Source organism: Dipodomys ordii, unplaced genomic scaffold (assembly GCF_000151885.1).
Source record: "Dipodomys ordii isolate 6190 unplaced genomic scaffold, Dord_2.0 Scaffold27, whole genome shotgun sequence".
Classification (NCBI taxonomy): domain Eukaryota; kingdom Metazoa; phylum Chordata; class Mammalia; order Rodentia; family Heteromyidae; genus Dipodomys; species Dipodomys ordii.
Window position 1 is genome coordinate 9,993,070 of NW_012267243.1, and position 22,451 is coordinate 10,015,520.

A 22,451-nucleotide genomic window follows, 5' to 3' on the forward strand; every position below is an offset into this window, starting at 1 on the left:
TCTACCACTTGAGCCACAGCGCCACTTCTGGCTTTTTTCTTTTTGCTTATGTGGTGCTGAGGAATTGAACCCAGGGCTTCATGCATGCAAGGCAAGCGCTATACCACTGAGCCACCTTCCCAGCCCCTTTCAGTACGTTTTGAATAGTGTCTTCAGTGTTTGCCTAGGCTGGCCTGGGTTATGATCTGCCTGTTTGTATCTCCATGTAGTTAAATGACATAGGTGTGCCACTGTGTCCAGCTATTGATTGAGCTATGTCTGGGCTAGCCTTGAACTGCTATCTCTCTGATTTCGACCTAGGATGAGAGGTGCATGCCATTGTATCAAGCTATTGATATATAGATGGGGTTTTATGTTTACGCCTGGGCTGGCTTTGAACCTCAGTCCTCCCAATCTCCACCTCCAGAGTAGATATTGAAGGGTGAAACCCAGCAGTTGTAATCAATTGTAAATTTATTTTTTTTCAATTTTATACATTAGGAATTTAAAGAATTTTAAGCCAATGGCTCATACCTGTAACCTAGCCACTCTGGAGGCTGAGATCTGAGGATCCTGGTTCAAAGCCAGCTCAAGCAGAAAAGCACAAGAGAATTTAATCTATAATTAAGTAGCAAAAAGCCAGAAGTGTGGCTCAAGTGGTCAAGTGCCAACAATGGGCAAAAAAAGCTACACAAGACTGAGGCCCTGAGTTCAAGACACACACACACATACACACACACACACACACACACCTGGCTCATTTTTATTGTGCCTCCTATCAGATTGTAATCAGACACTGTAGTTTGTATAGCCAGTCCTGTGACTTGTGGAGATTTACTCTCCGGTCTTCTCCACGATCAGTTAGTTTTTGAAAGTTCCCTGCTTTTTCTCTTGCAAGAAATGTGTGTTCTCAAAGTTTTGAGTACAGGGAATTTAAATTTGTTCAGTAGATTGTTTTGTTAATTATGATATCTTCTTATTCTAACTCTTCACTAATATTGCTTTGCAGTTCAGTCTAGCAGACTTCTACTACAAATTCAAGCAGCCCCTTCCCCCAATATCAGTCCTATTAACAATGAGCCAAAGTACCTGAATAGACATTTTACAAAAGGAGATACACAGATGGCCAAAAAACAAAAAACAAAAAACAACCCCAAATCAAAACAACACTATCATCAAGGAAATAGGAGTCAAAACCACAATGAAATAACATCTTATTTCCTTTAGAATATTAATATAAAAAGATTAAAAACCCCTGATATTAAAGTAATTACTTAGACAATTATTTTATGGTGTTGTGTTAGACTTGCATACAAATAATAGAGAAATGTTTTATTATGTGAGTAGCCTAGATTGGAATGTTGTAGCAGTGTCTTTTGTAGCATATTAGTATGCTATAAAAGATGATGTGTTGAAGGGTTTGTAGCCTTAGAATATTAGATTGGACTGAGGGTTAGATTTGTGCTTTAATGTTAAATTAGAATATTAATCCATGTTAGCACATTATATTTGAGTGTAGTGTTATAATAGTATTAAAATACTATATTAAAACATTTTCTAAAAAGATAAAAATAAATGCTCATGAGGGTGTAGAAAAAGGAAGGTTTTTAACACATGGTTGGTAGGAATGCAAATAATTACAACTATTAGGGAAAACAGTAAGAAGGTTTCAGAGAACTTAAAAATAGAGCTATCCTATGTTCCAGTAATAACCAAAAAGAAAAAGGAATTCAATATCCGTATTTCAGAAGAGAACAGAGGATTTTGTATGTTTTCACAGAAAGAAACCATGCATTTTAAGTGACAGCTAATTGCCCTGAATTTGATGACTACATACTGTATGCTTTGTACTCCATGAATATGTACAACTGTTATATGTCAATGAAAACCAAGAAAGTAGCTGGGCGCCAGTGGCTCAGGTCTGTAAATCCTAGCCACTCAGAAGGCTGAGATCTGAGAATAGCCTTTCAAAGCCAGACCGGGCAGGAAAGTCCCCAGGAGACTCTTATCTGCAATTAACCAGCAGAAAACTGGAAGTAGTGCTGTGGCTCAAGTGATAGAGCGCTAGCCTTGAGCTGAAGACCACAGGGACCACACCCAGGCCAGAGTCCAAGCCCCACAACCGACAAAAAAACCAAACCAAACAACAACAACAACCAAAAAACCCAAGAAAGTAGAAATAGATACAAAAACGTGATTCTCAGGATGTAAGTAAATGCAGTCATGCTGTCGAATCTAATGCTGTGTTTTGACTTGGCTCCTAGGTCCTGTTAACTGCGTTGATAAGCTTTTGCACAGCATTCATCGTAATTGGATATGTGGTTTTGAAATTCAATAAGGAATCATGGGATATACAGTGTTGCTTATTCTTTAGCATCACCCTGGGCATTACAGATCCTATTCATTCTGTGAACACAATGAAAACTATTGGTATGTCCGATTTATTTTTCTTACCTTGGAGATAAGGGAGTACGTTATTATGTTTTGTGGGGGAATACATGGTTTGGGTGATACTTTTCTCACAGAAGTTTTACATGTGGCAGAGTAGAAATCTGTGCTTTTTTCCCCTTGAGGTTAAAGGACTTAATGATCTGTAGAAGGCAGAACAGATGAGGATGTGAGATAGAGTCAATTATAACCTTAAAGGATGTTTTCAAGTAGGGTGCTGGTGGCTCATGCTTATAATCCTAAACACATAGGAGGCTGAAATCTGGGAGCTGTGGGTCAGAATCAGTCCTGGCAGACAAATTTGAGAGACTCTTAGCTGCAATTATGAAGCAAAAAGCTGGAGATGTGGCTTAAGTGGTAGTATACCAGATAAAAGTGAAAAAGTCAAATGAGAGCACAAGATCTGGTGCATGTGTGCTCTCACTCACTGTCATGTGCACACACACACACACACACACACACACACACACACAGTTTCCAAGAGGAGCATTGTAACTCTTCTAGAAGGTGACAGAAACTTGTATTCATAGTCTGTGTCACTAAATGCTGAGCTACAAAGTAAAGACTTTACAAAGAAAAGCTAAAGCTACAAAGTAAAGTTAGGGCTCCATTTACCCACACAGAGAGAAAATCAAAATCCCTTCAATGAGCCTTTTCTTGAAAATGCTCCTTGGAACTGCTACCATTATTTGAGGAGCCAAGGTTGGGTAAGTTGTAGGGTTGTTGTTTTTTACTTCAAAGAAAAGAAAGGTAAGAAAATAGTCTTATTCTCAAATTATACGTATTCGAGAAAAGATTATTCCCAACAGAGTTTGTGGTTTTGTCCGTTTCTCATCTTTTGGTTAGGGTGGAGCGAGGGATGAGTTTACCTGAGATATTCTTCTATCGCTGCATTTCATTCCACACTGCAATAAATTCACGAAGTGGCTGCATGCTATGGTTTCTGTTTGTTTTTTTTTTTGACTCCGAAACATTTTTTCTAACCAACTGTAAGGTACGGGTTTTATTTAGAGGAAATATATTGCCCTATGAATGAGTATGAAAGATCCAAACTCACGCCTGCATTTATACCCATTTTACCTATAGCTGGAACAACATCGGCAGCCTTGGACACTTTTGGTGGTGATGTTCTGTTCCCTAACCCCATTTCTATTAGCTCACCTTGATTGGATCACTCAGGGACTGAGGCCATAGGTACTTAAAGTGCTACTGCTTTATCCCTTTGCCTCTGAATTTTCAGAAGGTACAATGTAGAAATGAAAAAGCCAGCCATGGTGATTATGATCGTCTTACAAACCTATCCCTGTCATGACTGTCTTCTTCTTCCCCTCCCTCCTCTCCCTTCCTCTTCTCTTTTCTCTCCTTCCTTCCCTTCCCCACCGTGCCCTTCCCCTTCCTTTCAGCTTCATGTCCAAATATACCATTTTCATGTACCACCTTTAATTACATTTTGTATTTCCTTTTCCAGGTATTTCTAAAATGTATATTGATATCATCAGAGGAGAATCGTTGATCATCTGTAGTGTCACAGCCATCTTTTTTGGAATTTTTCGGGGCTACTCATTGCATACTTCCATGTTTAGAGGTAAGAACATACTTTGGTTGATATGTTTTCTAAAATCATTGTTATTGAAATTAAGCTGCATTGACGATGTCCTTACTGCCTTTCTATACTTTACTCTTGGACTAATTAGAATATCAGGTAATAAGAGAGCAAATACAACTTATGTTTACTTGGATACTAAAAGGCAAACGAGTTTAAAAAAATGATTTCATGTCCCTCAGTGTACATATATGCGTGTGTACGTGCATGCACAATTGCATCATCTGGCTTAGATTTTCCTCTTTCCTGAATCAATCTGGATCTCAGTGAGTGGATTTTAAGAATTGATGTGGTCTTAGATTTGAGCCAGTTGAATGTGTTGCTTTGTTAGATTTCCAGACATACTATTAGAAGATAAAGAAGATATAGCTGGGCCCCATGGCTCACACCTGTAATCTGAGTTCCCTCAGCACTCACATTGGACTATCCCGATGCTTAAGTAGCCTCCAGTTACTGTGACTGATGATGTTTTAAAATCTATTTCCCAAAAGCCCCCTGGGCTGGGGAGAAAGGCCACAAACTGATTTCTTGAAAAAAAAATTGAATTTGATTGTCTTTTTAAATTTTATGCTAGGGATCAAATCAGGGCCTCAACCATGCTAGCTACAAGCTCTACCACTGAGCGATCAAGCCAACCGTGGATGCTTTTTTGCTTGGATATTCTCTCTTCAATCTGTCACCTGGCTTTCACATTTGATTTCACATATATGCTCTTTGTCTGCTTCCTGAAAACATTTGAATCTTCCCTCCCTGGCCAAGTAAACCTCAAGTTGCAGACCAAAGAGAAAAGTTATCCCAAGAGAGTCCTCGTACCCAGCTGGGAACGCTGTCATCTGGTAAGCCACACAAAATGCCATCAATAAAAGAGCCCAGCCAGGTGCTGGTGGCTCACCTACCTGTAATCCTAGCTACTCAGGAGGCTAAGATCTGAGGATCATGGTTGAAAGCCAGGCGAGGCAGAGAGATCCGAGAATCTCTGATCTTCAGGTAACTAGCAAAAATCCAAGTAAAGGTGTGCCTCAAGTGATAAGAGTGTCAGCTTCAAATGCAAAACTAAGCAAGAACACGAGGTTCTGAGTTCAAGTCCTGGTACTGCCTCTCCAAAGAAAGAAAGAAAAAGAAAGTTATAGCTCCCTTCCTTGTTTTCTACTTTCTCTTTCCTCTTTCTTTTTTAGAGTTACATGTCGTCATGGGACTCGCCTTGGACATCGTCGGGAGCATCATCTGTGGATACTGCTGTGCCAGGGTCATCCAGTGTATATTGACAGACCTTTTCAGCAACACACTCACCAATGTCATCCTCTGCTTTTCCATGGTGTACATGACTTTCTACATTGGTAAGACAGGGACAAAGACAAAAATGCTGCTCTCCAAGCATATTTGTACACATCTGGACTATGTCCTTCTACTGACTACATTCACTTCTTCCCAACAGCGTTGCCTTTCTGGAGCCTCCCCTGTGTCTTGTCAGAATACACTGCTGTGGCCTCTCAGTCTTTTCTGGCACCCCTTGGTTTCTTTATGGTAGCTCCCTGACTCTTCTACTCTGCTCTCATCTCTGTGATTACTCTTTTCTTTGATCTCATCAGTACTCACTGACAGTTCCCTAGAAGAGGAATCAACATGGAGTTCATCTCAGCTCTGACTATAAACACTCCCCCCACACCCAATCTGTAAAATGAGAACGTTCAGAGAGATCTCCTAAGGTCTTTTCCTTACCAGCCTTTAATTCTATGAGCAGTGAACAAGGATGATGCTGAAATAGTGGCCTTTTCCTGTGCATGGGAGGCAGGAAAGGAGGAGAGAAAGGAGATATAGATATAGATTATATATATGTGTAAGAGGAGCAAGAGCCCTGATGAACCATCATCACCTACTTTAGTCCTGTTAAACTGGGGATTGAAGTATTTACTGGCCAGGCTGAGATAGCCAGCTTCTAAGAGCCATAATAACTATGTGCAAGTGATCCTCTTCTCCTTTTGATCGCATCTTACTTAGGAGAGCAACTTTTACTCATGAAAGATCTCAGGTATCAAGGGATAACTTCTCTTTCCACCTCCAGTTATGGAAAACCCCTGCTTTCCCTCGACATCTAAACTGCTATCTAGGGGCGGGTTGCTTCTTGAATCAGCAAAATTATAGAGAACGTTCACTGATCTTTCATTTCTTTTGACTTTATGCATTTCTACTTATCTTTTGTGAAGCATTTATGATGCCTTAAATCTTGACAAAGAAGTTTTAATTTAGTTGCCTGCCTGTCTGCCCCCCCCCTCAGTTTTCAGTTTTACTGTTTTCTGATGTTAACTTGTAATTCCTTTTAAATTTGATAGAAGTAAATCCTGCAACCCACACACAGAATTTCTCTCTTTTTTTACAATTTTTCTCTGTGGTGCTCGGAGTCTAAACCTGCCCTTCTCACGGAGCATGTTATTTCCTCTGCCCTTCTCCTAAGGTTCTGATTGAGTTGAACTGATGCCAGGCTTGAATGGAAAATCAGTCTTGCCAATTTGCAACTTACTTGACTCCTGGCCAAGAAAGCTTTCATGTAGTCTTTCTACTTCTCAGCAGACAGTTCCTCCAGGTGGAGGCTGCCTCTTACTCATTATTCTACTTGTTCTCTCCTCTCCTCATGGTTTGCAATGAGCCTGATAGCAATTTAGGACTTGTTGGTTGAATAAACTAACATTCACCTTTGAAAGGGCTCTGGGGTTAGGCAGATTTGTGTTCAAATCCCAGCTCCACATTGGATCAGTTTAGTGTCCTTTGAAAATTATTTAATCTCTCTAAGCTTCAGTTTCTTCAGTGTTATTATAGTACCTAATTAATAGAGGGCCTGGTAGGCATTAATGAGGTCATGTGAGTGGCGTGACTGGCTTATTGCCGGCGCGATGGAAACAGCTTTTAGGGGTTTGCACTTGATCATAGGTATCTCCTTCCACCTTTATTCAAGTGGCCTCATGTTGGTAGCTAGAAATAGGTCATGGTGGTAACCGTTACACTGTGGATATAGGAAGATACCACCAATCCCCAGAGAGTTGATAGTAAGCATTTTCTAGCACACCAGTGGGTTCAACGCAGAGCAGTCAGTCAACAGTTTTTGCTCTCCCCTCTCTTTCTAGAAATGGAGGCTCTTGTCATGCTCATGGGCAGATGCAAATGGGTGTGAGTTGAAGGCAGAGGGGGAAGAATGGGATTCCTTAGGGTCTTTGCTCACATCTTTCCACATTAGAAGGTTCCTGGTACTGACATACAATTCTGTATGCTCAGTTGGCTATGCCACTCAAAAGCTTAATCAGTTCAGCTCAGTTCAAAGCAGATGTTTGCCAAAAGACTGGGCAGTGACTCAAATGGTAGAGCTCTTGTCTTTATGGTGCAGCAAAAATAAATATATAAAGAGTTCACCAAAAATGTATTTAAAACCTAGGATCTACTAATTATAAAGAATTAAAAATAAGATTTTGAGAGCTACTGTTCCTATAAACACAGGCTCTAGCACTACTGATTTTACTGTCACTGGTTATTTAAATGAAATTCACTTTAAAGAAGTAGATAAAAAGAAGTCTAAAGTGAATGTAAGTGCCAAGATAAATGAATGACAAAATCTTCTTTCATAAACAATATGGATAAGTACTAAGCATTAGGAGGAAGAATTGCTACACAATAAAGTGAACAGATAAAAAGAACTCATAGCATCACCATGATGGTCATTTTAGCCATTGTTGCACAAACTTGTCAAACTGTGTTCATTGTATCTGACTTAATTTTGACAATGACAGCTAATTTTTACAGCTATTTTATAGATGACAGGATACAGGGGAGGAAGGGCAGGTGGCATGCCAAAAGCAACCACTCATCTGTTCCAAAGTTCTTTGTTGTCTAACCTTTCATGCTCTTTTTCTCCCTTTCCTTTTTGCTGTTGACAATACTCTATATGAAGACTTGATATGCTTTGTATTCCGACATTTTTTCCTGCCTCAGAACTGCACTTACACGTGTATTTCCAGCCCAATGAATGACGGTTTCAGGCAAAAGCGAAGGGGGTTTCTGGACTGTAGTCAGCCCTGAGTTTGGGTCATGTGTAGTGTAAGTCCCTGAAGTGCAGAGCAGAGACTACAAAAGTTATTTTTCCAGAAGCCTTATCCTCAGTGATAATGTAGGCTTGTCAAACTAGGCCAAGTCTGCTTAGTTTTTACATGGACTGTTAGTCAAAAATAGCTTTTACATTCATTCTAAAATGGCTTAGAAAACACAACAAAAGAACAATGTCTTGTGACACACGATTTCCAAATTCTAGTGTCTATGAATAGTCTCATTGGACATTTTATCTATAACTGGTTTTGCACCACAACAATTAAGTAAGGTGGTGGTGACAGGTGACATACCAGCCCCAAAGACTGGCTGTTCACCGTCTGTCCCCTGATAGAAAATGTGCTGGTCCCTGGGTTACAGGCCAATCTCCTGGAACAACTTTCTAAGGAGGAAGTACTACTCTCCAGTTTCGCACCAATTCCTCACTCAAAATAAAGTACTATAAGGTGCATGCTGAAATATATTTAATTTTATTCATTTTTCCCCCCCTCTCCTCAGTGGAACTTCTTGGAATGTCAGGCATCGTTGCTTTGGTCACTGTGGGACTGAATTTAGATTCCTTAAGCTTTAAACCGAAGATGGAGTTCATAATTACTAAGTAAGTTTCCTGTTCTGTATGGTATAATTGGTATTTAGTACTTCGGAGAGGCCTGCCTTTGTGAATGCCAATAAAATGTTCTTTTGAAAGCTGTTTTTTTTTTTTTTTTGTCGGTCGTGGGGCTTGAACTCTGGGCCTGGGCGCTGTCCCTCAGCTCTTCAGCTCAAGGCGAGCGCTCTACCACTTGAGCTACAGCACCACTTCCGGTTTTCTAGTGGTTTATTGGAGATAGGAGTCTCACGGTCTCTCCTGCCTGGGCTGGCTTTGAACCGCGATCCTCAGATCTCAGCCTCCTGAGTAGCTAGGATGACAGGCGTGAGCCACCAGCGCCCGGCTGAAAGCTGTTTTTGAGTATACATGTATATTTATTATTCTGTCTTCATAAACAACAAATGCACATGCGTGTAACATACTTTCATCCTCCTCGCTACTCCTCGTAACCCCTCCTTCCTCTTCCCCCTTACTCTCTTCTCACAGGCTCTTCCTCCTTTAGCACTCATGTCCTATCAGTATCAGCATCAGCATCATCAGCATCATCAGCATCAGCATCAGCATCAACCATCACAGAGCTAGTTTACATGCATAGAATAGGCTATCTGGCTTTTTGAGCATGGCTTATTTTCCTCCACAAAACTCACATTAATATTTACCTTTACATTTTCAATTTTTCTTTCAGTTACATTTGTAAAGAACTTAAGGTACCAACAAATAACAACATTAATTGCTATTGCTTTTATGAGGAAAGTTACAGTGACTCAGGTTTTTGTTGTTGTTATTAGAAAACCTTTGACTAGAGTTATACTTTGAATTGTGAATTTAAAAGATAAATGCCTTTCCTTTTATTTCTTTAACTAAATTATTTAAGTTGCTAAGTTATGGAAATAATTAATAGTACCATAATATAGGACAGCATTTAACATAATATAAGAAAAGCTTGGGGCTGGGAAGGTGGCTCAGTGGTAGAGCACTTGCCTTGCATGCATGAGGCCTTGGGTTCGATTCCTCAGCACCACATAAGCAAAAAGAAAAAAGCCGGAAGTGGCGCTGTGGCTCAAGTGGTAGAGCGCTAGCCTTGAGCTGAAGAGCTGAGGGACAGCGCCCAGACCCAGAGTGCAGGCCCCACGACGGACCCCCTCCCCCCCACACACAAAAAAAAGAAAGAAAAGCTTCAGAAAGGGTAAAACCATTGCCTGTCTCTTAGATAAAAAATGTTAGGCTTTTCATGACAAATTTCAGAATAATTTCAGAATCAGTGGACATCAAATCACAATCTAGTGTAGAAATACATCAGATAAAAGCAAACATTTGAACTGATAAAAACAATCCTAACTTTTCTTATGAAAATTTATTTAGTATAAAATACTAATATTGCCCTGAAATTATGTCCTTCTGACTTTTTTGATAATTACTAATTCCTTTCTTTTGTGATATTCCAGTGATAGAAGATGGTCCTACATGGGTAAAACTTAAAAAATAGAACAAAATTGATACCTATAACTATCATAGCTTAGTGTGTATGTGAATACTGCTTTATTGGGTTTTAAAATTTAGAAATGTGGGCCAGGCGCTGGTGGCTCACACCTGTAATTGTAGCTGCTCAGGTGACTGAGATCTGAGAATCACAGTTCAAAGTCAGCCCAGGCAAAAAAGTGGGTGAGGCTCTTATCTCCAATTAACCACCAGAAAATCACAAGTGGAGCGGTGGCTCAAAGTGGCAGAGTGCTAGCCTTGAGTGAGAGAGCTCGAGGAAAGTGAGCAGGCCCAGAGTTCAAGCCCACAACAGATTTTTAACAATGTACAAGTTTGGGAATAACAACTATTTTGTGAAATAGATGGTTGGATTTGCACAAGACATTTTCCTCTGATTCGCATCAGTGTTAATGATCTTATTCATTGTTTACCCCTTCACACATTCCACCAATCCTTTCTTAATGTGTGCTGTGGTTTGGATATTGCCTTTTAGTTTTGGATGTATGGGAACAAGGCACTTTTCAGAATATGCTCATTGTTAAATGGCATACACATACGTATGACTTACTAAGGATAGATATGGGAAAATGCAGGGCTTTTTTGTGTCTTGTGGAAAGATTTTTTAAAAAGCATTTTAACTCATTGGTTTTTCCATGACATCTGAAAGTTAAGGAGTGAGCGTTGGATTGCGCCCCGCCCCCCCGCCCCCATTCAGGTCCATTCCCTGTCAGAGTTGACAGTGAGTTGCAGCAAGAGATAGGAAACACCTGGAGAATCGTGCTGTACTTGTCTGGGTTAAGGCTGGATCAGAGAACACTGCTTAACTGTAGCTAAAATGAGGCCTCTTAGTGTTTCTAGGTGCAGATCTTAGAGCTCACTCATAGGGAGACTAGTCTATGGGGCAGAGAAGCCGCAGGAGAAAGTCACAGATGGGAAATTGAGAGGAGGTGCAACTTAGGATCTTCTTGAAGTCAGGTTGACTCACACAGGCTAGCACCCAGAACCAGACAGAACAGAACATGCACCCTGCCCAGACTTTGGCCCCTACCATGGCCACTGTGTTCCTGGGCTGGGTATACAGATTCTTAGAAACCAATCTAGAAGTTTCCAGTGCATTCTCCTGCTGCTCTGGGAGGCGGGGCGAATGGGAGTGGTGCAGACAGCAAGACAGATGCCAGAGGACCCCATCCAGTTAGCCTGTTTAGGATGTCTTCCTGGAGAATGATGAGATTCGAGTTAGATTTAGGAATACTATCAACGAGCTAGCAGACTGGAGAGACTATGCAACGTGACGTACAGCAGGGTATTGGGTGGTCATATATCTATTACACAAAATTAATCAGCTGTCACCCCAGCTTGGGATTAGTTGGACAGATTAGACAGTTGATAAGGTGCCTGGAAATTCCAGAGAAGTTGGTAAGTCACCAGCTTGAAGAGGTCTTTATTTGCTTACTTTGCACTTGCTATTCTGTTAGGAAAGGCAGCCCATGGGTTTGATGTGATGAGGATCATGAGGTAGATTCTGTGAAATCAAAACCAAAAAATACATTTTCCTGTTAACTGTAAGCTCACGGAAGGCAGGGGCCTTCAAGAGACAATAATGATAGCTATAGCACAAATAATTTTTAACTTGTTGGTTATGGGGCTCGAGCTCGGGGGTTGGGTGCTGTTTTTGAGCTCTTTCTGCGCAAGGCTAGCACACTACCACTTTGGGCCACAGCTCCACTTCCAGTTTTTCTGGTGGTTAGTTAGAGATAAGAGTCTTACGCATTTCCCAGACCCAGCTGGCTTTGACCTGCCATTCTCAGCTCTCAGCCTCCTGAGTAGTTAGGATTACAGATGTGAGCCAGCTACAAATGCTTTTATATGAAAAAAATAGTTAAAAATACATTACTTAAAATGTCAATTTCTTTTTCTTCATCTCAGGTTCCTAACAATGTTTTCATCTGTATATGAACATTTAATATATACTTTCTTTGGCATTGTGGTTGGATGTGGAGAAATCAAGTATTTTAGATTTTACACTGTAGCTTTCGTTTTCATCTTGTTTGTAACAGTGATATTTGTCAGGTAATTATATGTAAACATTTGTTTTACACAGCTTTTTTTGTATGTTGGGTTTTTTGTGCTGGTCCTGGGGCTTGAACTCAAGGCTTGGGCACTGCCCCCAAGCTTTTGTGCTTAAGGCTAATACTGTCCCACTTGAGCTCCATTTATGGCTTTTGGGGTGTGTAATTGAAAATAAGAGTCTAACCGACATTCCTACTTGGGCTGGCTTAGAACTGTAATCCTCAGATCTCAGCCTCCTGAGTAGCTAGCAAGAAAACAGCGTCCAGCTCTAACATTAATTTTTAGGTCTTACACAAAATGTAGCCAGTAGATTTCATTCACTGGAAAGTTGGAATGACATCAATGAACACTGATGCAATGCCTTGTCTTGCTTGAAAATTTTAATATGAAATTTAGCACCGAGTGCATTGTCTCAATAATGATTAACACATCGGCTTGGTTTATTTATTTTTAATGTTTGTCTGCCCACAGGTGGCTTACTATTATCTTAGTGAGCCCGATTTTGATACACTCAAGTTATGAGTATAATTGGCGGTGGGGAGTCGTTCTCACCTGGTCTGGAATCAGAGGAATTTTCAGCTTACTCTTGGCTCCTGATATTTATAATCTGGCTGAACACAAAGAAGAGGCACCACATATGGTAGGGAAAAGAAGGTGTCATGATGGTTCATCTTTGCTCATTTTGTGGCATGTGTCACCACATCCAATAATAAAGCTAACCACTTTTGGCCTCGATTTAAAAAATGCGTTCTTTGAAGTAGATTGGAACTCAGAAAAAGGTTTATCTGTGTTGACAGCATGAAGGGGACCAGGTAATAGAGTAGTTATGGATAGTGATGTAAGACGGATGTGGCTTCTACCCTTGCCTTCACCTTGGGAAAATTTTTACCTTTGCTGCTGCTCAGTTCCCTGTTGAAGATTAAGATGACATTTAGTAAAATACCTGACATTTCATAAATGCTCGATAAACATTATTTATTCAACAAATTTATTCAACAATAAATAATATTGATTTATTCAACAATGAAGATTGCTGAATATATTGATTTATTCAATATTCATTGTTGAATAAATCAATATTATTTATTGAGCACAGGGATGCAAGGTTTCAATAGCTGTCAGGAGGCATAAAAAAATAATCTTTATGGAGAGCATTCCAAATTGTATAGCTGTTAGAACAAAAATGGAAATGCTGGGGTTGGGAAGGTGGCTCAGCGGTAGAGTGCATGTCTTGCAAGCATGAGGCCCTGGGTTCGATTCCTTAGCACCACATAAGCAGAAAAAGCCTGAAGTGGCGCTGTGGCTCCAGTGGTAGAGTGCTAGCCTTGAGCTGAAGAGCTGAGGGACAGCACCCAGGCCCAGAGTTCAAGCCCCATGACCGGCCAAAAAAAAAAAATGGAAATGCTAGTTTACTGTGCCAACGGAAGAGGAATTTTTGTAAGTTGTTACATCCTATCACAAGGATTTTGTTATATTTATGATTTCAGGGATCATTAAAACATTTTCTAAGTGGTCCATGGAAAAAAACCTACCCTTCGTCCCCTAACAAAATTCCAACTTGTTTCTTGAAGCCTCTACCTCCTGAGCTAGCTGGTAGGTTTCTGGATTGTCTAGTCATGAAGCTTGTGTGGTACTAACACTCCAGGCAAGAGCTACAGAGCCCAGTGCACCTGCTGGCAGTGTTAGAGCCCCTCATCATTTGTCCGTTTTCATAGTGTACACGATTAAACCCAGAGCCTTGCATCTGCTAAGCAAGCACTTTACCACTGAGTTACAACCCCAGGCTTTGGGACTTACCCATCATTTGTGACAGTATTGTGTAGAGAAGTTGCTAGAAATTCCCCAGACTAGCTTTTTGCAACTTTCCAGTCAGATGAATCTAAAACCTGCCCCAGTGGGAGGGAGAAAACTACCTGCATAATATATACTGTCACTTATCTTCACACTTCCCGGGGAATCTGGATGTAGATGTCCAGATATCCAGGTACTATCTGATTTACCGTCCAACAGATTCCCTTCTTGACTACTTTGCTCCTGTCCCAGAAGGCCAAAGGAGGATAGCATTTGTTTAATACATTATCTTTTTTGGGGAACAACTATCAACCTCTTCTTCTTGCATGTGGAGAAATCAAAGAAACAGCTTCGCATGTAGCAGGATCGGGAAAGAACTCTCCAAAGAGGAACATTGCCTTTTCTTGATGGAATATCACATACCTCCTACCTCTTTTATTAAGATTTATGGCTGTGGGTCCTGGTTGGAGTTAATTTGAAGTTCAAATAAGCCTGTGGTTTTGCTACTCAGGAGGCTGAGATCTGAGGATCACAGTTCAAAGCCAGCCTTGTGAGGAAAGTCCTTGAGACTTTTATCTCCAATTAACCAGAAAATTGGAAGAGGCACTGTGGCTGAAAGTAGTAGAGCACTAGCCTTGAGCAACAGAAGAAGAACTTGTCTATGTGGGGACACTGGAGAAGATATTGCTATTTATTCCATTTTTCAGTGGAGGACACTGAAAACTGACCTGAAACCATATGGCAAATAGGACCATGTTGTTTTCATATGGTTTTCTTGTGTGTGGTGCCTCTTCGGATCCCTCAAACCCATCCTGTCTGCTCCATCAGGGCCCTTTGTAAAACCATGATACACACTGGTGACAGGCGACAGTTCTGTCCTGCGTATGGCTCCACAGGCTCCACAGCTCTGTCTGGGCTGGCTTCCTTGCTAGCCTCACATGACTGTTGCTGGAAAATCTGGAAAGTTCTTTTCTCAGTATCTTCCTCTCAGAATCGCATGATCATTTTTTTTCCTTGCTCAGATTGACAGTTTCTGTTCCAGGATAATATGTTCAGTCAGTATTCATAAAATAGCCTTTTGCTTCAACTTATCAGAGACAGGGTTATATATACATATATATGTTGGTCGGGGTAGAATTTTGTTGGTATGAACAATGCCTGCTTATTATTTTGATTCTAACCATTTGTATGCCTTGTTTTCAGATTTTATTCTATGTGCAAGTAATAACATTATTGACTATGGGAATAAACTCATACATGATGATCGAGTCAGCTAGAACATTAGGTAAGGTGTATACACATTCAGTAATTAACTATGGAGGAAAAATACAACTAGGTTGCTGTTGGGGTTCACACAACTCTTATGGAGTTCAAGGGACTGAGAAATCATTTATTCTTATTCACTCATTATATATAGATGCTGTGCCAATTGGGATATTGGTTCAGCTAGTTCAAGGGAAATGAAGTGAGACTTAGGACTTCACTTCTTTGAAAAGTCTGGAAGAGAGGGATAGTTCTGTTATCTTAGACTGTCCAAAGGCTCAGGTTCTTTGTCTTTTGTTGTTCCTCCATTCCCTAAGATATTTTTCTTGTCTGCAAGGTAGAAGACTGCTTAATGCCACCATGTCTACAATCCAGTGAACTAAAAAAGAGATATTGGGGATGGAGCCTAAGCAGCTTCCTTTGAACGGGACAATTCAGAACTTACATATTCCACCCATATTCCATTATCTGGGACTTGATTATATGGGCCCATATGGCCCATATGATATTTCTTCAGTTGTCTATATGCTTACCCAGAACACTGAGATTCTGTTGATGAAAGGAAGGGAAGACTGGATATTGGGAGTCAATCCCCAGGCTCTGACACAATGACTTAGTCCTAAAAGGAACCTGAGCCTGATATTTCTCTATAACCACAATAATATCGTGAATGGGAACAGTTTAAAAATCTGAAAGGATAGCCGGGCGCCCATGGCTCACGCCTGTAATCCTAGCTACTCAGGAATCTGTGAGCTGAGGATAGAGGTTCAAAGCCAGCCTGGGCAAGAAAGACTGAGAGACTCTTATCTCCAATAAACCACTAGAAAACCAGAAGTGGCACTGTGGCTCAAGTGGTAGAGCACTTGCTTGAGCTGAAGATCTGAGGGACAGTGCCCAAGCCCAGAGTTCAAGCCCCACAACTGCAAAAAAAAAAAAAAAGGAAAGTTGACTTGTTTATAATAAAATCACAAGTAGACACATTCTGTAGGGAAAACCCAGATTAGCCTGAGAGAGCCGGGAGCTGGAGCCAGAGTTCTGCTCAGACCCTTGCTTTTCTTTCCCACAGGTCTATGTGCTATTACTCTACCAAGACAAATGGCCATGGAAAACGCCATCCAGCACATCCAGGAGATCATCCAGAACACGATAACGTTATTTAAGACAGAAAAACTTTTGACAAATGTGAATTGGAGTGTGGTAGAAAGAAAAGCAAAGATTAAATACATTCCTGTGAGTGGATACTTGGTTAAACTATCTGTAGTCTTTCTTTCCTTCCTTGGTCTTTCTTGTTTTGCCTGAGTTCATATTAAAAACAACAACAACAACCCACAAAACTGTGGTTCTGCTAAATAAAAACAGAGAGGCTTATTTATTAGCTTTGCTAGTTCAATGAAATTATTTCTTTGAACTCTTGTCTCTGTTTCTCACGCCTGCGATCCTAGCTACTCAGGAGATCTGAGCCAGCCCAAGCAGGAAAGTCTGTGAGACTCTTATCTCCAATAAACAACAACAACAACCAAGCTGGAAGTGGAGCTGTGACTCAGGTGGTACAGCACTAGCCTTGAGCAGAAGAAGCTCATGGACAGTGTCCGTGACAAGCACAGAGAGAGGGAGAGAGAGAACGAAAGGGAGGGAGGGAGAGAAGGAGAGATAGAGACAGAGACAGAGAGGATTATGGTGATCAGCCTTATTTGTCGAATGCCAGGAGACTGGAAGTTTATATTGACTGGCTGATTGTGTAACTGTCAATCGTGTCTACTGACATGGTATTTCCAAAGGGCTGAGATATGGAAAGATCTCTGTTTTATCAGTACTGTGAAAATTCGGAAACATGGACTGATTCAGAGAGCAGCCAAGCATGGAGAGGCTTGGAGAAGAATTTGTCATCGCGTTTACTTAATTTTTTTTTTTACTTCATCTCTTCGTGTTTTAAAATGTAGTCTGAAACGGCTCAGTTTTCACACGTGTCCCAGGGTGAGAAAGAGATGTCTCCAACAGATGAAGTCTTAATAGAAGAAGCCAGGCTGCACGTGGCGATAATACAAATGGTTCGTATTGTTCAGCTTTACATCATTCTCGTCATTCCTCAATCCTTATAGTTTTCAGGTGACAAGAAAAGCATGCTCTTTAAAAAATTATTTTCATTAGCTTTGTACAAAGGCCTTGATAAAACAATTTATGAATATAATGCGTCTTGATGGATGCCAATCCTTACGGTTGTTAAGTGACAAGAAAAGATTCTTTCCTTCTGATCTTTTGTTGGTAAAATTTTTAATGTTTGATTCATTAAAGCTTAATGACAAGAAAACAGACCCCCTTCTTCCTTAGGCTCTTGATGGGAAGAGATGGGAAGAATTTGTGGCTGGTTAGAGTCTAGCCATTTGTCACTTTATTTTTCTAGTTCTCCTACATGCTCCAACACCCCATCCCTACCACTCCCCAAGCTTTAGCCTGTTAGGCTGCCGTGATATACATTTGGTCCAAGTGAGAGACTTTGTTTTTCATCTCTTAATCTAGAGACCTTTGAATTGAAATGACATGTTCTCTGCCCCCTACACACCCAGCCCTCAATCGTGGCCAACTGACCTCCTCAACAAAAGGAGGAAGGATGCGCACACGGAGACATCACTGGTCCCCGGCAACTGTAGGATCCAACTGGGCACATGATCAACTCTTCCCATTCCTCTCATTTCAGTGGGAAATGACTCCTGCCTGCAGATGAGTGACTTTCTCAGTCTGATTGCTGCCATTAGAATAGTCATTTAGAAATGTCTTTATTTTTGTGCAACCTTGTGCAGTTTCCCATGGTCAATGAGTGGAGAAGTAGATTCCACCTCACCGGGAGGAGCAGCAGTGCCAGCTGAAAAGTCTTCTGGGGACAGGGAGGACCGGCTCACCAGGGCACGGCTAGAATGACTTCGCACATTGACATCTTTTCAAAAACCTGAGCACCTGAGATTGTGTGTGTGTGTGGGGGGGGCATTCCTGGGGCTTGAACTCAGGGCCTGGGTGCTGTCCCTGAACTTCTTTACTCAAAGCTAGTACTCTACCACTTGAGCTGCAGCTCCACTTCTGGCTTTTTGGATGGTTAATTGAAGAGTCTCACAGGCTTTTCTGCCTGGCTGGCTTCAATCCCTGATCCTCAGATCTCAGCCTCCTGAGTAGCTAGGATGACAGGTGTGAGCCTCACTAGTGTCTGACTTAAACCTGAGCTTTTTTGACTCACTAGTCTCCCTAAGGCTAGATGTTTTCTCCACTGGTAACTCAAATCCATCTTGAACTCAGGTATGGTCTGAGTTCTTAATTTGACTTCTTATATTCCTCACATTGTTTTGTATTTGTGTGTATTTAATGTTTCTCCCTCCTCCACTAGACGGTGAACTTCTGAAAGCCTTGGATTATATCTCTTTTGTTCTAGCATGAGATTTGAAACACAATAGGCATGCATAAATATTTATTTAAGGGATGAATGATTAAGCAAACATTCCATTCTGTTAGTAAATCAGTTTTCTTGAACCAGGCCTACTTCTAGATGGACAGGGCTAGAAGAAATATTTCAAGTATAATATGTATGCCTCAGGGCCGAACCTTTCTTGTAATGGGCATCTTCCCAGGGAATTACAAATGGCTCACTAAGTGGAGAAATCTACCATGTGCCCCAGTGGCTCTCGGAATAAGGATAGCTTACCTTTTGTCCCTGTACCTCGTGAGTGTGTGTGTGTGTGTGTGTGTGTGTGTGTGTGCTAAAGGACTTGTACTCTTGCTCAACTTTCTTGCTCATGGCTGGCACTGTCCAACTTGAGGCATACCTACAGTCCAGAATTTTGCTGGTTAGTTGGAGAAAGGAGTCTCTCAGACTTTTCTGTTCTGGCTGGCTTTGAACCTAGATCTACTGGGTTTCAACTTCCTCAGTATCGTGGATGACAGCAGCGAGCCACTGGTGCCCTGCTGCCCTTGTTCCCTTTCGGGGCAGTTTCATTTGTATCCTTAGCAAACTGCTATAGACGTTATCATACCTTCTGGAGAAGGAGCTGGTGAGTGGGTGAATGTTTCAATGGACGGTGAATGTTTCAAGTCTAAGTGGCAGGATTTCTAGAGTGAAAAAGTTTCCTACCATTGTGAATCTTAAGAATTTATGCTTGAAGTTGGAGATACTATTTATAAACAATGTGTAAGGAAGACTGTTCGGGTAAGGAGTTCCAGGAGATAGCTCTAGCCTGTGTCAGAGGCACTTAGGTGCTGTTTTGTGGAGTGAATTGACACAAGAATACAGTCTTCCTCCTCCTCCTCCTCCTTCTGTATTTGCACCACGCTGGATGATGCAGCCAAGTGTTTGCTAGATAAACTGAATGAGCCATATCCACAGCCCTTTGCTTTTTTTTGGCTATTAGTTTGTTTTTGCCTTGTGTTTCTAATATAGGGTCTCCTTAACTTTTCCAGAGCTAGCCTTAAATTTGAGATCATCCTGTCTCTGCCTTCCAAGTAGGTGATGTTATAAGCATCTACCTATTACATGCCAGGTCCCCCCTTTCCCTCTTTCCCTCTCTGTCTGTCTGTCTCTGTCTCTCTGTCTCTCTCTCTTTCTTGTGCTGGCCCTGGGGCTTGAACTCAGGGCCTGGATGCTGTCTCTAAGCTTTTATGCTCAAGGCTAGCATTCTACCACTTGAGCCATAGCTCCACTTCCAGATTTTTGGTGTTTAATTTTTTTTGTTGTTGTTGGTCATGGGGCCTGGACGCTGTCCCTGTGCTCTTCAGCTCAAGATGAGCACTCTACCACTTGAGCCACAGCACCACTTGCAAGATTTTGGGTGTTTAATTGGAGATAAGAGTCTTATAGACTTTCCTGCCCTGGCTGGCTGGCTGGCTTTGAACCATCTAACTACTCAGATCTCAGCCTTCTATGGAGCTAGGATTACAGGCATGAGCCACCTGTGCCCGGCTCTTTCTTTCTCTTTTAATAGTCCTTTGTGGACAGAGATGATTGATTACACTTTGAATTGATACTTTCCGTTTTCTATTGTATTGTAGAAGGATGCTGTTGATGCTTTTTCTATAATTGAAGTAAATTCTGAGTTGTATAATTTTTTTCAATCTTCTTGAAACTAGAAATCTTTCTCTGTAGTTGGTTAAAAAAAGAGAGCATTCAGTAGCTATTTACTTGAACGAAATTTAGTTCCTGCTGTTGACTTTTTTTTAACAGTATACGTTCATGTAGTCATGCCCAATATCAATGGGGAAAGGATTGTAGGATTCCCCCTACTCCCACCATGAATACCAAAACCTGTGAATGCTTTTCACTTAGTATTAGCCTATAACCTACTAATGTACACCCTTTTCTATACTTCTGTAATCTTTGGATTCTTTATAATACCTAATGCAATGCAAATGCTCTGTAAATAGTTCTTACATTATAATATTTGGGAAATAATTATAAAGAAAAGTCTATGTTCACTGCAGATGTATTTTTTTCTGAGCATTTTCTGTTTGTGATTGATTGGATTCATGGGTGCAGAACACATGGGTGCAGAGGGACAATTGTACACAGTTCAGTAATAACAGTTCAGACCACAGAAGGATGAAGCAGGGTGTATTACATGGATGTTTTGATCCTTTATAATTTTCATTTAAAATTGTATGTCTAGAGTAGCTTTGAAAAACAATGTAACAATGGAATCCTTGGAGTAGAAGCAGCCCGGATATTAATTGGTGCAACCAAAAGCTTTTGCCCCATCAAAGGAAAGTAAGTATATGATACTTCTGTAACTCTTTGATATTCCCAAAATGGAACTTGTGTGTGATAAATACTGAACAGTGAGAAGTGTCCAGATAGATCAATTTATTAGCTCAGCGATGTCCATGTATCTGTCTGTTTATCTCCTTTCTGTTTTCCTCGATTGCCTGTCCCTCTGCGGTTTTATAACGTCCGTGACATTAGGGGTTCTGGAGGAAAGTGTGACTACAATGTGATGAGCTCTCATGAATGAGAGCTGGCATAGCTTCAGTTACTATTCACATTACTTTGCCATTATATCACAGTCAGTAAATTCTTGGAGTCTGGCTTCTGGGGAGGACCAGGCTCTGGACGAATTGGCCCTAGCACTGGTATTGGGCGATGTAAAGAAATCTGGTGGGAAATACTCAGTGTCTTACCGATTCCTCAATATCTGGTCATAGTCCTGGCAAACATTAGCTAGTGGATGATCTGAGGCAAAGCTGAGGGGCAGCGGGAGGGGAAGCAGCTGGGTGGTAGTTATCACTTCAGCAGCCTGGTCCTCTCTTTGGGAGATCTGGTATCAGTCCCTGGAAAAGCTAGAACCTTCACTCAGTTGTCAAGCAATGCTGACAAAAAGAAGCTGGATTCCAGAACCTCAAAGGACTACTCTAGAGAAGCTTTGTCTTTGATCTCAGATCAGGAATGGTTCTTGGAACAAGGGCACAAGTCTGATGTTACTAGTGTTCCTGTATCATGACCCTGGTTAGAGAGATAAGTGTGCAGAGGCTTGAGATTGGGTGAGCATTTTTAGTAGGACCATTTATTTATATTTAGTCTAACCTTCCATTTTGTATTACTCCCAGTAAGTCATTTGCTTTCTATTATAACATATATGCATGCTTTTTCTTAGATTTATGAATATTTATGATGTTTCAACTTATGTCAGATCTAGAAGTTGGCTTATGAAGTTTAAAAACATGTTATCTTACCTGGAATATCGTAAAGAAAATACATCTTTTATTCCATCTGGGTAAGTACTGTGAAACTTTAATAATAATACACTTGAATAGATGACTATTTCTCTATTTTCAGACTAGATCACCGTGAATTTTATTTAGAAACAAAACAGGCACTGGTGGGTCACATCTATAAGACTAGCTTCTCAGGTGGCTGAGATATGAGAATTGGGGTTCAAAGCTAGCTTGGGCAAGAAAGTCTGTGAGATTCTTATTTCCAATTAGTCTCTGGAAAACCAGAAGTGAAGCTGTGGCTCAAGTGGTAGAGTGCTAGCCTTGAGCACAAAAGCTCAGGGGCAGTGCCCTGGCCCCCTGAGTTCAAGCCCCAGGACACACACACACACACACACACACACACACACACGCACACAGAGTGAAAGTAATATGATGGTAAGCTCATTGATTGGGGGG

At 41.0% G+C, this 22,451-nt stretch overlaps 1 protein-coding gene across 1 annotated transcript in view; it reads left to right on the plus strand.

Moving 5' to 3' along the window:
• Positions 1–22,451, plus strand: part of Slc9c2 (solute carrier family 9, member C2 (putative)) — a 54,656-nt gene that overhangs the window by 6,966 nt on the left and 25,239 nt on the right. The window contains exons 3-13 of the mRNA XM_013015524.1: positions 2,244–2,409; positions 3,896–4,012; positions 5,206–5,367; positions 8,618–8,717; positions 12,114–12,257; positions 12,729–12,897; positions 15,252–15,333; positions 16,378–16,541; positions 17,267–17,359; positions 20,954–21,051; positions 21,935–22,054. Coding sequence (XP_012870978.1) covers positions 2,244–2,409; positions 3,896–4,012; positions 5,206–5,367; positions 8,618–8,717; positions 12,114–12,257; positions 12,729–12,897; positions 15,252–15,333; positions 16,378–16,541; positions 17,267–17,359; positions 20,954–21,051; positions 21,935–22,054 — 1,415 coding nt within the window. The remainder of the gene's footprint in view (positions 1–2,243; positions 2,410–3,895; positions 4,013–5,205; positions 5,368–8,617; positions 8,718–12,113; positions 12,258–12,728; positions 12,898–15,251; positions 15,334–16,377; positions 16,542–17,266; positions 17,360–20,953; positions 21,052–21,934; positions 22,055–22,451) is intronic.